We start from the raw sequence: 15,340 nt of genomic DNA on the forward strand, positions 1-15,340 counted from the left end.
AGGAGGCCAGACTTGGTGGAGGTGGTTGACGGGGGTGGAGGTGCAGGCTATGGAATGCTGCTCTGCCCCCCTGCAGCTGTGCTCTTGGCTTCAGCATGAGCTAGGAGGCAGGTTTCAATACACCCCCCCCCCCGTGAAATTTTCAACCCCCCACCCCAAAAATTTCAACCCCTCCCGAAATTTTTTTCTGGCTACAGCCCTGCCACTGGCCATGCCTGGATTCTGCTGGGCAGCACCCAATGGACGCTCATGGCTCTCATCTTCAAATGGTCCAACGACTGGCAGCGAGGATGCTAACAGGAGCGGCACTCAGGGAGCATACAACTTCTCTGCTGCGCCAGCTCCACTGGCTGCCAGTTTGCTACCGGGTATAATTCAAAGTGCTGGCGTTAGCCTATAAAGCCCTAAACGGTACCTGTCCGAACGCGTCTCCTCCTATGAACCAGCTAGGACGTTAAGATCGTCTGGGTAGGCCCTGCTCTCGGTCCCGCCGGCTTCACAAGCACACCTGGCGGGGACAAGAGACAGGGCCTTCTCAGTGGTGGCCCCTCGGCTGTGGAATGCCCTTCCTACAGACATCAGATCGGCCCCCTCCTCTCTGGCATTCCGGAAGAGAGTGAAGACCTTGCTCTTCGAACAGGCTTTCAACTAAGCAGTGCAATTGATTGACTCTTGGAATATGGATTAATGGACAATGGGAGTGGATGCTGATTCTATTGATGAGACGTGATGGATCGTTATTTTGTTTATTGTTGTGTTGATATTTTGATGTGAATTAATTGATATTGCTGTTTTAATTGACTAATGATCTGTTTTGTACTGTTGAATTGGTTGTTAACCGCTCTGAGTCCCCTGAGGGCTGAGAAGAGCAGTATACAAGGGAAGTCAATAAATCAATAAATCTGTCTGGGACCCCTTACGTCTGGGGCAGGGCTGGGGGTGGGTGGGTGGGGGGTGAGCCGCTCTCGAACCTCTTCTGGGGAAGGGTCCTTCTCTCTCTCCTTGGCAGGGTGGGTGAAGTGGCCCTTGCCCCTTCCGACGCTTGCGTGTTATTGTTTATATGTATTGTTTTTTGTATTGCCGAAGGCTTTCATGGCCGGAATCACTGGGTTGTTGTAGGTTTTTTCGGGCTATATGGCCATGTTCTAGAGGCATTTTCTCCTGACATTTCGCCTGCATCTCTGGCAAGCATCCTCAGAGGTAGTGAGGTCTGCTGGAACTAGGAAAAAGGGTTTATATATCTGTGGAATTATGACCAGGGTGGGACAAAGGGACTCTTGTCTGCTGGAGCTAGGCGGGAATGTTTCAACTGACCACCTTGATGAGCATTTGATGGCCTGGCAGTGCCTGGGGCAATCTTTTGTTGAGAGGTGATTAGATGTCCTTGTTTGTTTCCTCTCTGTTGTTGTGCTGTTGTGATTTTTGAGTTTTTTTAATACTGGTAGCCAGATTTTGTTCATTTTCATGGTTTCCTCCTTTCTGTTGAAATTATATTGTTTTTTGTTTATTGCTTTTCTGTTTTATTGATGTGTTGTCGGGCTTGGCCTCATGTAAGCCGCTCCAAGTCCCCTTGGGGAGATGGTGGCGGGGTATAAATAAAGTATTATTATTATTATTATTATTATGGCGGGGGCTCTCCTTGCCCAGAGCCAAAGGGCCAGGATTTATTTACTTATTTATTTGCATTATTTCTGTCCCGCCCATTTCAGCCCAAAGGCAACTCAGAGCGGTATACGCAGTCGGCACAATTCGATGCTGAAACAAAATACATACATTGATAAAGCAAAAACATTCAGTGCAATTAAACATAAACGACAGTGCAAAATAAACAATTTAAAAAGAAACGATGTCCTCTGTTCAAATCTTGATCCATTTACATTGTCTTGGCCGTTCCTGGGTCAATTTCCAACTCTAGTTTGTCTGTTTACTCCGGGGTTCCGAATGCTTGCTCAAAGAGCCAAGTTTTTACTCTTTTTCGGAAAGTCAGGAGGGAGGGGGCTGATCTACTATCCCTGGGGAGGGAGTTCCACAGCCGGGGGGCCACCACAGAGAAGGCCCCGTCTCTCATCCCCGCCAGACGTGCCTGCAAAGCAAGCGGGATCGAGAGCAGGGTCTCCCCAGACGATCTTAGGTTCCTGGGGGGTTCGTAGGGAGAGATGCGTTCAGATAGATAGACTGGGCCGGAACCGTTTAGGGCTTCATAGGCTAAAGCCAGCACTTTGAATTGAGCCCGGAAGCAGACTGGCAGCCAGTGGAGCTGATTCAACAGGGGAGTTGTGTGCTCCATGAGTGCTGCTCCTGTTAGCATCCTGGCTGCTGATCATTGGACCATTTGAAGCTTCCAGGCCGTCTTCAAAGGCAACCCCATGTAGAGTGCGTTGCAGTAGTCTATACAGGATGCAACCAGAGCGTGGACCACCGTAGCCAAGTCAGACTTCCCAAGGTACGGGCGCAGCTGGCGCACAAGTTTTAATTGTGCAAAGGCTCCCCTGCTCTGCATGCCCCAAAGACACAAGACCAGCCCAAGGGAGAGAGGGAGGGGCACCCAGGAGGAGCGCCCACCCCCATCTCCAATCTGGAGCCAAGGCTGAGCCTAGCAATTATTGGGGGGGGGGGGAAGGCAAGGTGATTGGGCTCTTGGCAGGGAGGGCATAGTCTGGGGGCTCCCCACTTTTTCACCCCTCCCTCTCTTTTAGTTTCCTTTGGGGTGTCCACATCGATCCTTTGTGTTTTTCCTCACAGGAGGGCTCCTTTGCCCCGGTTGGGGCCCCAGCCAGGCCCCCTCCTCTGTTGGGGCCCTGGTGCCCCTCTCTGTGCGTGTCCCCACTGCCGCCCAGAAGGGAGGCTTTCAGGAGTCAGGGGAGCCTGCGCCTGTACGTTGGAAAGTCTGACTTGGCCACGGTGGTCCACGCTTTGTGTCCAATTCTGGGCACCACAATTCAAAAATACAACCTCTGAAGACTGCCTGGAAGCTGCAGCTAGTCCAGCGCTCAGCAGCCAGACTACTAACGGGTGCTGGGTCCAGGGAGCACACCACTCACTCCGCTGTTACGCCAGCTCCACTGGCTGCCAGTCAGCTTCCGAGCACAATTCAAAGTGCTGGTTTTGACCTACAAAGCCCTAAACGACTCCGGTCCTGTTTACCTGTCCGAACAGATTCTCCCCTACGAACCATCAAGGTCTTTAAGATCTTCCACGTGGGGGGGGGGGCTGCTCTCGATCCCACCACTGTCACAATCGCGGTTGGTGGGGACGAGGGACAAGGCCTTCTCTATGGTGGCTCCCCGGCTTTGGAACTCCCTCCCACAGGAGATTAGAACGGCTCCCTCCCTCCTGACGTTCAGGAAGCTAACAAAGACTTGGCTATGGAAGGCGGCCTTTGACAACTGAGTCAACTTTGGTCCACATGGAAGGAGAACGAATAACTGTGACTTATGACCAGGAATGCTTTGACGACGTGGCTATGTGACTGTGATGATGACGATGTTGTATTGTAATATGTTTTTAATTGTGTAATGATGATGCATTGTGTGGTTTGTATTTTTGTATATGAACACATGTTGTGAACCGGATCTGAGTCCCTCTTGGAGGTGAGAAGATCGGTATAGAAAAATTTTGAATAAATAAATAATTAATTTCCCAGCAGCTCCGGGAAAGGGGCCCTCAGGAGAAGCGGCCCCTCAGTCCAAACCAAGGGCCCTTTGCATGGCCTCTTTTTGCAAAGGCCTCCCCGCGCCCACCCCTCTCGACCTCGCCTTCTCTGCCCCGGGACCTCCTTTCCAGGCTAAGGCTTGCAAACCTTCCAGCAGAGATAGATGGGCCCAAAGGTTGGAGGGGGTGCCTCCCCCCCTTGTCCCCTTTGGAGTCCAGGAGCCCCCCAGGGACCCTATCGAGGCACCCTATTCCCTTTCTGCCTGGGCTCCTCTTTTGTTCAGGGCTGCGCGAGGGGGGCTGATCCTTCACTGGAGCCGCTCTGCTTTCCTGCTGCCATGGGATGTATTTTGGGGAGGGGGAGGTGGCTGCCCTTCCTGGAGAATTTATTTATCGTGTCATCAGCAACCATACCATTGTATTACAATTCTAATAGAACAAAACAAACACACAGATTAAAAAGAAAAAAAAATACACACACAGATTTTGCAAACTTGGTAGTTGGTTAAATGTCCTTTGACCAGTCTCTGGCCACTTGGAGTGCCTTTGGTGTGGCCGCAAGAAGAATAAACAAACAAACAAACAGACAAAATACATCATTTGTGAGTTTGGTAGTTGATTAAATGTCCTTTGACCAGTCTCTGTCCCCTTGGAGTGCCTCTGGTGTTACTCTAAGAAGGTCCTCCCTTGTGCATCATGTGGCAGGGCTCAGGTTGCATTGCAGCAGGTGGTCAGTGCTTTGCTCTTCTCCACACTTGCATGTCGTGGATTATTCCACTTTGTGGCCCCATTTCTTGAGGTTGGCTCTGCATCTCGTGGGGCCAGAGTGCAGTCTGTTCAGTGCCATCCAAGTCGCCCAGTCTTCTTCTGTGTGCCCAGGGGGGAGTCTCTCATCTGGTATCACCCACGGATTGAGGTGCTGGGTTTGGGCCTGCCACTTTTGGACTCTCGCTTGCTGGGGTGTTCCAGCGAGTGTCTCTGTAGATCTAAGAAAACTATGTATTGATTTAAGTCGTTGACGTGCTGGCTGATACACAAACGGGGGATGAGCTGGAGATGTCTCTGCCTTGGTCCTTTCACTATTGGCTGCTACTTCCCAGTTTGGGCCTGCCACTTTTGGACTCTCGCTTGCTGAGGTGTTCCAGCGAGTGTCTCTGTAGATCTTAGAAAACTATTTCTTGATTTAAGTCGTTGACGTGCTGGCTGATGCCCAATCAGGGGATGGGCTGGGGATGTCTCTGCTTTGGTCCTTTCACTATTGGCTGCTACTTCCCGGCGGATGTCGGGTGGAGCAATACCGGCTAAGCAGTGTAGTTTCTCCAGTGGTGTAGGGCGCAGACACTCCATGTCTCATGAAGAGCCACATCCACTGTTTTAGCGTGGTGAGATGTGTTCCACACTGGGCATGCGTACTCAGCAGCAGAATAGCACAGCGCAAGGGCAGATGTCTTCACTGTGTCTGGTTGTGATCCCCAGGTTGTGCCAGTCAGCTTTCGTCTGATATTGTTTCTAGCACCCACTTTTTGCTTGATGTTCAGGAAGTGCTTCTTGTAGGTCAGAGCACGGTCCAGAGTGACTCCTCCCAGGGATTTGGGTGCGCTGCAAGGCTCCCGTGGAATTCCTTCCCAGGTAATCCTCAGAGCTTGTGTGTTCTTGAGGTGAAAGGCGCATGTCTGTGTTTTGGATGGATTAGGGATCAGCTGGTTTTCCCTGTAATAGGCAGTTAGAGCACCTAGAGCTTCGGAGAGCTTCTGTTCAACCATCTCAAAGCTCCCTTCTTGAGCAGTAATGGCACTTTTCTTCCTGGAGATAAAAGGTGCCTTTCCCAAGGCTGCAAGAAGTGCGCAGGGTCACTGGCTGCTGCACTTGGAGGAGGCCTGCCAGCAACCGTGTCCAGGCAGTCGGGGATCCCTGTCTGTCCTGCCCCCCCCCCCCCGCCCACTCAGCCACGCAGGACACCTGAGGGGCCCTTACATGACAGGGGAGCTCTCTTTGGGGAAGGGCCCCTCCACTGCCTCTTTTGACCAGGACAAAATTCCTTCCAGTGGAAACCCACACAACCCCCCCCCCTTCCCCCTTGAAGGCAACACATCCTGGATTGCATATAGCCCTGGAGGAGGAGGAGGAGGATGACCGTGGTGCGCAGCTTGGGGAGCATGAAGCTGGGTTTAGGATGGATGTGGGGTGCAGAAGGCCGGTGGCCCCACCTGAGAGGGGAGGGTGAGGAAGGGAGGGAGGGAGAGAGGAGGGGGCTGATGCGCCTGCTGCTGGCCTGTGGGATAGCGCCTTCTGTGTACCTATGTCTGGTCATGTATGTGTGCGGGTACCTTCTTCCCGGTCTTTTGTCTCTGCCCCTGTGAGGAGAAGGAGCTGCACTCACGTTGGCCCCCTTCTTCCTGGTCACTCTGAGGCGCCTCTGGGGCAGGCGAGGCGCAGGGAGAAGCCGGGCGGGGAAGGCGTCTTGCCCCACTCTCCGGCCTTTGGGCCACAGGCGCATGGCTGCTTGGTTGAGGTTGGCCGGCCCAGCACTGCAAGACCTGTCTCCTGGAAAGAAAGGGTCAAGGTTGCTTGAATGGGCCTCCTCCCCCTCTCCCCCCCCCCGGACTGACAGAGTCGTGGGGCAGTGGACCTCGGGGTCAGGCAGAAGGGCTCATGGGCTGGGTGGACTGAGCAGCAGGGTTTCCCAGTCTGTGCTTTTGGCTTGTCTACCCCCCCCCCTCCTTTCATCATGCTGGCCTGGATCCATGACCCTTCCACCTGAGGGACTGCGGTGACTCCGTGACCCCTCCGCCTCCTCACTCCTTTCCTCCCGGTGACTCTTCCGCTGCCCCATTACTTTCCTCCTGGTGACCCCTGCCCCGCTCCATTCTTCCTGGTGACCCCTCCACTGCCCCGTTCCTTTCCTCCCAGTGACCTCCACTGCCCCACTCCTTTCCTCCTGGTGACCCCTGGCCCACTTCTTTCTTCCTGCTGACCCCTCCGCTGCCCCGCCCCTTTCCTCCTGGTGACCTCTCCACTGCTCCTCTCCTTTCATCCTGGTGACCCCTGCCCCGTTCCTTTCCTCCTGGTGACCTCTCCGCTGCCCCGCTCCTTCTGTCCTGGTGACCCCTGCCCCGCTCCTTTTGTCCTGGTGACCCCTGCCTCGCTCCTTCTGTCCTGGTGACCCCTGCCCCGCTCCTTTCGTCCTGGTGACCCCTGCCTCGCTCCTTTCTTCCTTGTGACATCTCCACTGCCCTGTTCCTTTCCTCCTGGTGACCTCTCTGCTGCCCCGCTCCTTTCCCCCTGGTGACCCCTCCGCTGCCCCGCTCTTTTCCCCCTGGTGACCCTCCGCTGCCCCGCTCCTTTCCACCTGGTGACCGCTCCACTTTTCTACCTTTCTCCAGCCAGAGCCCAGGAGGTCCAAGCGGAGAATGTGACGGTGGCAGAGGGCGGCCAGGCCGAGATCAACTGCAGGCTCCACCAGTACGACGGCTCCATTGTGGTGATCCAGAATCCCTCCCGGCAGACGCTCTTCTTCAACGGCACGCGGGGTAAGCAAGCAGGCAGGGGAGGGAGGCCCTCGGGAAATGCCCCGATGGTCATCCTACTGCCCACCTGGACCTGAGCCGTGAGTCCCCCTGGAAGGGAGTGACCCCTCTCTCAGCCTGGCCTGAATTGCAGGGCTGTTCTGAGGATGAAGTAACGCCAACCATCCTCCTCCTCCTCACAACCTGTAGGGCTGAGCAGAAAGACTCCGTTCCCTCTTGAACCTGCAAACGGCTCACCAGTTGACCCAAGATCCTTGACCCCCTGAGGAGTCCAACTGGGAAAGGCCTTGCCCCCACCCATGACCCTCCTGTGACTATGGGGCGGGGGGGGGGGTAACCCTTCCTTCCTTCCATCCATCCATGTGTTTCCTTGCAGCCCTGAAGGATGAGCGCTTCCAGCTGGTGGAGTTCACCCAGAGCCAAGTGCGGATCGTGCTCTCCAACGCCCGGTTGGAGGACGAGGGGGGCTACTTCTGCCAGCTCTACACAGAGGACACCCACCACCAGATTGCAATCCTCACAGTGCTGGGTGGGTGCCCACTCCACCCCCACCCCCAGAAACATGCAGCACTCATGCACATGCTGGGGACAGGGAGGCCGTGCTGGATCCTGGCACTGGGGCTGCATTGGCTGTGTTGTGTGGTTGGGTCTCCCCGTGACCCCTTCCTTCTGTCTCTCCCTCTCCCCCCCCCCCACAGTGCCCCCTGAGAACCCCTTGGTGGAGGTGAAGGAGCAGGCAGTGGAAGGCGGGGAGGTGGAGCTCACCTGCACCGTCCCCCGGTCACGGCCGGCCGCCACCCTGCGCTGGTTCCGGGAACGGAGAGAGCTGAAAGGTGCCTCTGGGGTTTGGGGGTGGGGGGGGGCAGCTGGGGGGCAGTGGCTCTTCCCACAGGAGTTGCCCTGGGATCACCATTTGGCCTCACCTGCCACCTCAGCACGCCCTTGGAGGGGGGTGGGGATGGGGGCCTCACGGTTCCCCCCACTGTGCACTCCCCCCCCCCAGGGATGAGCAGCCGGCAGGAGAGCGGGAAGGTCTTCAGCGTCACCAACGTGGTGCGCTTCCGGGTGGAGCGCAAGGACCACAGCAGCATCGTGACCTGCGAGGCCACCCACCCGGCCCTCCGCGGGCAGCGGAAGCAGACCCAGTACGTGCTGGACGTCCACTGTAAGTGACCAGGGCGGCAGCCGAAGGGAATGGGCCGGGGGGGGGGTCTCCTGTAGCGTCCCTTATGTACCTAAGCCTCACCAATAGTTACAGACAGGAAAGGGGAGCCGGCATACGTTGTGGCTTCATTGGGGCCCTGCCCTGCCTGCCTGTCTTTCCCAGACTCGCCCACGGCACGGATCCACCCTCCGCCCGGCGTGATGCGGGAAGGGGACACCCTCATCCTGACATGCGCCGTCAACGGCAACCCACTGTGAGCACCTGGGGAGGGGAGGGGGCGTGGGGAGGGGGTTGGGGCCGGAGGGAGATGTGGAAGAGGCAGCACCTGACCCCCCCCCCTTCATCACCTCCCCCAGCCCCACAGACATCAAGTGGAGCCGGGCCAACGACTCCCTACCGGAACGAGCTATGGTCGAGGGCGAGATCCTGACCATCCCCAGCCTCAGCCTGCTGGACAACGGGACCTACTCCTGCCAGGTGTCAAATAAGCACGGCCGCTCCTCCGACCAGTATGTTCTGGTGGTCTATGGTAAGCGCTGCCCCGGGGGGGGGGGCGAGGCAGGGAGGACGAGGAAGGGGCTTGTATGGGGCCCCTGTGTGCTTGGGTCTCCCATGGACTCTTGGTGATGGTGGTGGGGAGTGGCCCTGTTCCTGCAACACCTGCAACACAGAAGGATTCCTGATGGCTCTTGGGGATGTTTCCGTTGCCTTGGATGGTGATTCTGTCGATGCCCTGGTCGCTCACTGGAATAGGGAGCTTACTAGGGCAATAGACACGATTGCTCCAGAGCGCCCCCTCTTAAGTCGCCGAGAGAAACCGGCCCCTTGGTTCAACGAGGAGCTGGTGGAGCTAAAGCGAACAAAGAGGTGGCTAGAGAGCGTGTGGAGGAAAGAGCCCAGCGAGCCAAACCGAACACGTCTACGCCTTTATCTAAGGGCGTATGGCGCGGCAATAAAGGCCGCGCAAAATGCTTTCTACTCGGCCAATATTGCGTCTGCAAGGAACCGTCCGGCAGAGCTGTTCTGAGTAGTCAGAGGGTTGTTGAATCCCACCTTGAGTGGGTCCCCTGACGACTCAACAGCGCGCTGTGAAGCATTTGCTCATTACTTTGCGGACAAAGTCGCTTTGATCCGCGTGGGCTTTGACACCACATTAACTGCAGTCTCTGAGGATGTAACTCAAGCATCTGCTTGTCCAGTTTTGTTGGATTCGTTTCAATCTGTTCAACTCGACGAGGTCATCAGGGTTCTGGGAGAGGCGAGGCCTACCACATGCATCCTAGACCCCTGCCCTTCCTGGCTGGTGAAAGAAGCCAGAGGGGGTTTGGCAGAGTGGGTGAAGGTGGTGGTTAATGCCTCCCTTCGGGAAGGCAAGATTCCAGCGAGCTTAAAACAAGCTGTGATCAAACCGCTGTTGAAAAAACCATCACTGGACCCCACTCAATTCGTCAACTATCGGCCAGTTTCCAATCTCCCCTATTTGGGCAAAGTCCTGGAATGTGTGGTGGCCTCGCAACTCCAGGAGTTCCTGGTAGACACGGATTATCTAGATCTGGCGCAGTCTGGCTTTAGGCTGGGACATGGTACCGAGACAGCCTTGGTCGCCTTAGTGGATGATCTGCGCAGGGAGCTCGACAGGGGGAGTGTGTCCCTGTTGGTGCTGCTCGACCTCTCAGCGGCCTTCGATACCGTCAACCACGGTATCCTTCTGGGACGCTTCGCGGGAATGGGTCTTGGGGGTACTGCCTTGCAGTGGCTCCGGTCCTTCCTCGAGGGTCGCTCCCAGAAGGTGTCACTAGGGGACTCCTGCTCGACTCCTCGGCCATTGCACTGTGGAGTCCCGCAGGGCTCAATACTGTCCCCTATGTTGTTTAACATATACATGAAGCCGTTGGGAGAGATCATCCGGAGTTTCGGGGTGCGATGTCACCTGTACGCAGATGATGTCCAACTCTGTCACTCCTTCCCACCTGCCACTAAGGAGGCTGTTCAGGTCATGAACCGGTGCTTGGCCGCTGTGACGGTCTGGATGAGGGACAACAGATTGAAACTAAATCCAGACAAGACAGAGGTCCTACTGGTCAGTCGAAAGGCCGAACAGGGCATAGGGTTACAGCCTGTGCTCGCCTGTGCTCGACGGGGTCACACTCCCCCTGAAGACGCAGGTTCGCAGCCTGGGAGTTCTAGATTCATCACTGAGCCTGGAGCCCCAGGTTTCGGCGGTGGTCAAGGGAGCTTTTGCACAATTAAAACTTGTGCGCCAGCTGCGTCCGTATCTTGGGAAGTCTGACTTGGCCACGGTGGTCCACGCTTTGGTTACATCCCGCTTAGACTACTGCAACGCTCTCTACGTGGGGCTGCCTTTGAAGACTGCCCGGAAGCTGCAGCTAGTCCAACACTCGGCAGCCAGACTACTAACGGGTGCTAAGAGACGGAAGGGAGCACACCACTCCGCTGTTACACCAGCCCCACTGACTGCCAATCAGCTTCCGAGCACAATTCAAAGTATAAAGCCTTAAGCGACTCTGGCCCTGTTTACCTCTCCGAACGTATTCTCCCCTATGAACCATCAAGGCTATTAAGATCTTCCGGGGGGGCCCTGCTCTCGGTCCCACCGGCCTCGCAAGCGCGTCTGGTGGGGACGAGGGACAGGGCCTTCTCGGTGGTGGCCCCACGACTCTGGAACTCTTGCCCACTGGAGATGAGAACCGCCCTGTCTATCCTGACATTCAGGAAACAGGTAAAGACGTGGTTATGGAGACGAGTGAGCCAACACCCTGAGATATGGATGGAGGGTGATGAGCAACGATTTTAGTGTGACAACTGACCATTGTAGTTATTGATTGTAATTGCTGTTTTAATGTTTTACTGTAATATGTATTAGGATGTTTTATTATTAGTATGTGATATTATGGTTGGAAACCAGTCTGAGTCCCTCAAGAGAGGTGAGAAGGCCGGTATACAAAACTTTTAAATAAATAAATAAATAAATAAACACCGGCCAGCTCCGAACTCCCCTGTCCTCTCCTCCCCCTCCCCCCCCCCGACTGCAGACCCCGGGGCCATTGTGGCGGCCCAGACCTCGGTGCCCTACGCCATTGTGGGCGGCATCCTGGCCCTGCTGGTCTTCCTGGTCATCTGCGTCCTGATCGTCATGGTCTGGTGCTCCATCCGGCAGAAAGGTCAGTTGCAGCGCTGTGGGGCCAGAGTGGGGGGTGGGGGTGCGCCCCTCTCTCTCCCTGCGCCTCAGCGTTTCCTCCTCCCCTCCCCTCCCCTCTTCTCACCTGGCTTTGCAGGCTCCTACCTGACGCACGAGGCCAGCGGCCTGGACGAACACGGCGAGGCCCGGGAGGCCTTCCTCAACGGAGGCGATGGGCACAAGCGCAAGGAGGAGTTCTTCATCTGAGCCGCAGGGAGGGGGTGGGAGTGGGGGGGCTGCCGTGGAATGTTGGGGGGGGGGTCGCAGGAGAGGAGCCACTGGAGGGAGGGGAGGGGAGGGCCAAAAGGAGGACTGAAAGTAGCAGCAGCCGCCACTCAGAGGTGTGTCCTGGGGGGGGGGGTGGCAGGACTTTGGGCTTTTTTTTTGAAAGGGAGGACTGGAGCCCACCCCCAGCTGAGAGGTCCCCCCCTGCCCCCTCCCCCCCCCAGGGGGACCCTTGCCCTTTGGAGGGGTGGGGGAGAGGTAGGGCTATGGGGGGCAGATCGCGCGGGGGGGGAGCTTGTGGGAGCCACTGTGCCCCCCCATGTTAGCACTGAGTCTCCAAGTTGTGGTGGGGGAGGGGGTTTCACCCCATTTGCTGGTGGGCCAGGTCTTCAGAGGCTGAGGCTGGGGAGGGCCCCCTCCCCAGTGAGCGTGAGTGCGAGTATGAGTGTGCCTGCTGGGGGGCCTTAAGGGGCAGGCCAGAGCCTTGTTTTGATTTGTTTTCCTTCAAAGCCATGATAGTTGGGGGGAGGGGGCGGGAGGGGTGTCTGTCCGTCTCTGTCTGTCGTCCTTTCCTTTGCGTGGGGCCCTCCCCCTCTTCTTGGGGGGGGCAGCGGGGCCACTGGACCCTCCTTGGTGCCCCTCCCCCTCCCCCCTTGTGCTGGCCAGTGCCCGCCTTTGCCCTTCGCCCGGGAAAAGAAGGATCGGCCGCTCGGTGGTTCCGTGTCCGTCTCTGGCGCTCGCAGTTTTTATTTTGTATCGTCTTTGTCTCGGAAGGGGAGATTTACAAAAAAGAAAAAGAAAAAAAGAATGGAGAAATATAATAATTAATATATAACCGGGGGTGGGGAAGAGTGGGGGCTCCTTCCTCCGCGGCCCAAGACTGTTCCCCCCCTCGCCCAGAAGTTAATATATATGTAAATATCTATGTCTGCCTTTTAACCACCTTTGATACTTCAATAAATCCCCCGATTAATTCTTTTAACACCAGTCGTTGCGGGGTCCTTGCGGAGTGTGTGTGCGTGTGCATATGGGGGGGGGGCTGCAGAAGGGGGGCACTTTCTCCATCCTCTGCCCCACAGATCAGGCCGCCTTGGGGGGGGGGGGCTTGTGCTCTTCCTCGGGGGGGGCTCCCCTCCATTCAGGGGCGGCTCATCCATTATGCATAGTAAGCAGTCGCAGTACACTTTTTTTTGCCAGGGGTGCAAAGGCGCTTCTGTAAATGCCCCTCGACCACCACTTGAGGAGCACCCCCTTGGCTCACAACAGCCCTAGCAGTCCGGGGGGAGCCTCAGCAACCTATTACACAAAGTAAGGATTTGCAGTAGAGTTGATTGTGCCCAGGGGCACTCTTGAGGCGCTCTTGACATATGTGAGTTGTAGTTACCAGGATGTATAGTTCACCTACAATCAAAGAGCATTCTGAACTCCACCAATGATGGAATTGAACCAAATATGGCACACAGAACTCCCACGACAAACAGAAAATATATATCAATAATTGGTTGGGGGGGGGGGGGAGGCGCCAAAATACTGTTTGCTTACCATTGAAAATTACCTATGGCCGCCTCTGCCTCCATTCCATCCAATTCCTCTCTCGCTGCTCCGCTGGGCCCCCTCCTCCTCTCCTTCCGCCCCTCCCTCATCTGTCATCCTGCACAAAACTCTCTCCTCCTGGAAAGCATCTCAACTGGGATCCACCAGAAGAAAATATTCAAAGTTAATGGCAGTTGTCAGGCTCGGAGGGGGATTTAGTGCTTGCCAGGCAGCATAAATCCTGGTTTCAGGGCCCCTTCCCCTCCTGTTCTTCCTGCTGCTGGTGGGCCCGTCCTTGGTTCTGCTGGGGCCAAGGGTGCAAGGACGGACCCCTGGCGTTGCCCCCAATGCCCCCTGGTTCTCCCCAGGCCTCGCTCTGGCACCCGAGGGAGGTAGACTGGCCCTTCCCTCAGCCATGGTCCCCCCCTTGAGACTTCTTGAGCCCTCTCCCCAGTGTCATGTGTGCCGGGGGGGGGGCAGTTCAGGTATGGCAAATGTGAGTGTCCCAGCACGGCAATCGTGGCAGCTTCAGGGACTTGGGAGGAGGCTATAGGGCTGGCCAGCCAGCCTCCATCCATTTCAAACCATAATAGCATCCTAGAGTTGGAAGAGACTTCATGGGCCATCCTCCAGTCCAACCCCATTCTGCCAAGAAGCAGGAATATTGCATTCAAATAACCCCTGACAGATGGCCATCCAGCCTCTGTTTCAAAGTTTCCAAAGAAGGAGCCTCACCACACTCCCTCTGGGGCAGAGAGTTCCACTGCTGAACGGCTCTCACAGTCAGGAAGTTCTTCCTCATGTTGAGGTGGAATCTCCTCTCTTGTAGTTTGAAGCCATTGCGTCCTAGTCTCCAGGGAAGCAGAAAGGAAACCTGCTCCCTCCTCCTCCTCCCTGTGGCTCCCTCTCACATATTTATACATGGCTCTCATTGTATCTCCTCTCAGCCTTCTCTTCTTCAGGCTAAACATGCCCAGTTCCCTAAGCCGCTCCTCATAGGGCTTGTTCTCCAGACCCTTGATCATTTTAGTCGCCCTCTTTCTCTGGACACATTCCAGCTTAGAGTCAATATCCCTCTTGAATTGTGATGCCCAGAATTAGACACAGTGCGATTCCAGGTGTGGTCTAACCAACGTGGAATTGAGCATGGGGAGCATGACTTCCCTAGATCTACACACCATGCTCCTATTGATGCAGGTCAAAATAGTATTATTTATTTATTTATTTATTTATTTATTCACTGCATTTCTATGCCGCCCTTCTCACCCTGAAGGGGACTCAGAGCGGCTTACAATATATATTTTCATACAATATATTATATTATTAGCATAGTACAATATCAGCATTATATATTACTATATTGTACTATACAATTATATTGTAATATTATTAGTAATATTACATGTAATGTAAATATATAATTATAATATTGTATTATTATTACTAGTATTATATTGTATTATATTATGAAATGCATGGCCAAATTGGCGGTCTGCCTTGAAACCATCTGAGGAGGGGTGCCTTCACCCTGATCCAGCCTCCTGTGCGCCCCCCCCCCCCATTCCCAGTGCCCCACTTTGAAGGAAGCAGGCGGGAGGGAAGAACAGGAAGAGCTTCCTCCTCTTCCTCCCTCTGAAGGATTTCTGCTTTTCCTGCAGCAGAGAGGGAGGGGGAGGGAGGGGGGGAGGAGTGTTGTGGTGGCCCCCTCCTCAAAATGAGCAATCCCCTCCACCGCCTCCCTCCTCGCCACCCGCATCGTCCTGCCCTACTTTGCAGCCCGGATCTGTCTGGATGCCAAGTTTGCCACTTCAGCAGCAGGAACCCCGCGCGGCTTCTCTCGCAGCATCGCCGGATGCCAAAGCACACGGCCAGCCGTCATCGCATAAGCGGCTCACGAAGAGATGTGACGCCTCGCATTTGCCCCTCTCTCTGGAAACGGGTCCCTCCTGAGAGCAAAAGGGGGGCAAAGTGCCTTCCAAGGGGGGGAGGGGGGTCTCCCGAGGGTGCAATGAGGGGGACCAGGGCATCAGGGAGGGGTGA

The 15,340-nt window shown here is 55.7% G+C and overlaps 1 protein-coding gene across 1 annotated transcript in view; it reads left to right on the forward strand.

Annotated features, from left to right (window-relative positions):
* Window positions 1-12,749, forward strand: part of LOC132783380 (cell adhesion molecule 4-like) — a 29,578-nt gene extending 16,829 nt beyond the window's left edge. The window contains exons 2-9 of the mRNA XM_067461968.1: window positions 7,035-7,181; window positions 7,555-7,707; window positions 7,877-8,011; window positions 8,182-8,343; window positions 8,506-8,596; window positions 8,700-8,872; window positions 11,397-11,525; window positions 11,640-12,749. Coding sequence (XP_067318069.1) covers window positions 7,035-7,181; window positions 7,555-7,707; window positions 7,877-8,011; window positions 8,182-8,343; window positions 8,506-8,596; window positions 8,700-8,872; window positions 11,397-11,525; window positions 11,640-11,749 — 1,100 coding nt within the window. The 3' untranslated portion in view covers window positions 11,750-12,749. The remainder of the gene's footprint in view (window positions 1-7,034; window positions 7,182-7,554; window positions 7,708-7,876; window positions 8,012-8,181; window positions 8,344-8,505; window positions 8,597-8,699; window positions 8,873-11,396; window positions 11,526-11,639) is intronic.
* The last annotated feature ends 2,591 nt before the right edge of the window (window positions 12,750-15,340 follow it).

The sequence above is a fragment of the Anolis sagrei genome, chromosome Y (assembly GCF_037176765.1).
Source record: "Anolis sagrei isolate rAnoSag1 chromosome Y, rAnoSag1.mat, whole genome shotgun sequence".
NCBI classification, from domain to species: domain Eukaryota; kingdom Metazoa; phylum Chordata; class Lepidosauria; order Squamata; family Dactyloidae; genus Anolis; species Anolis sagrei.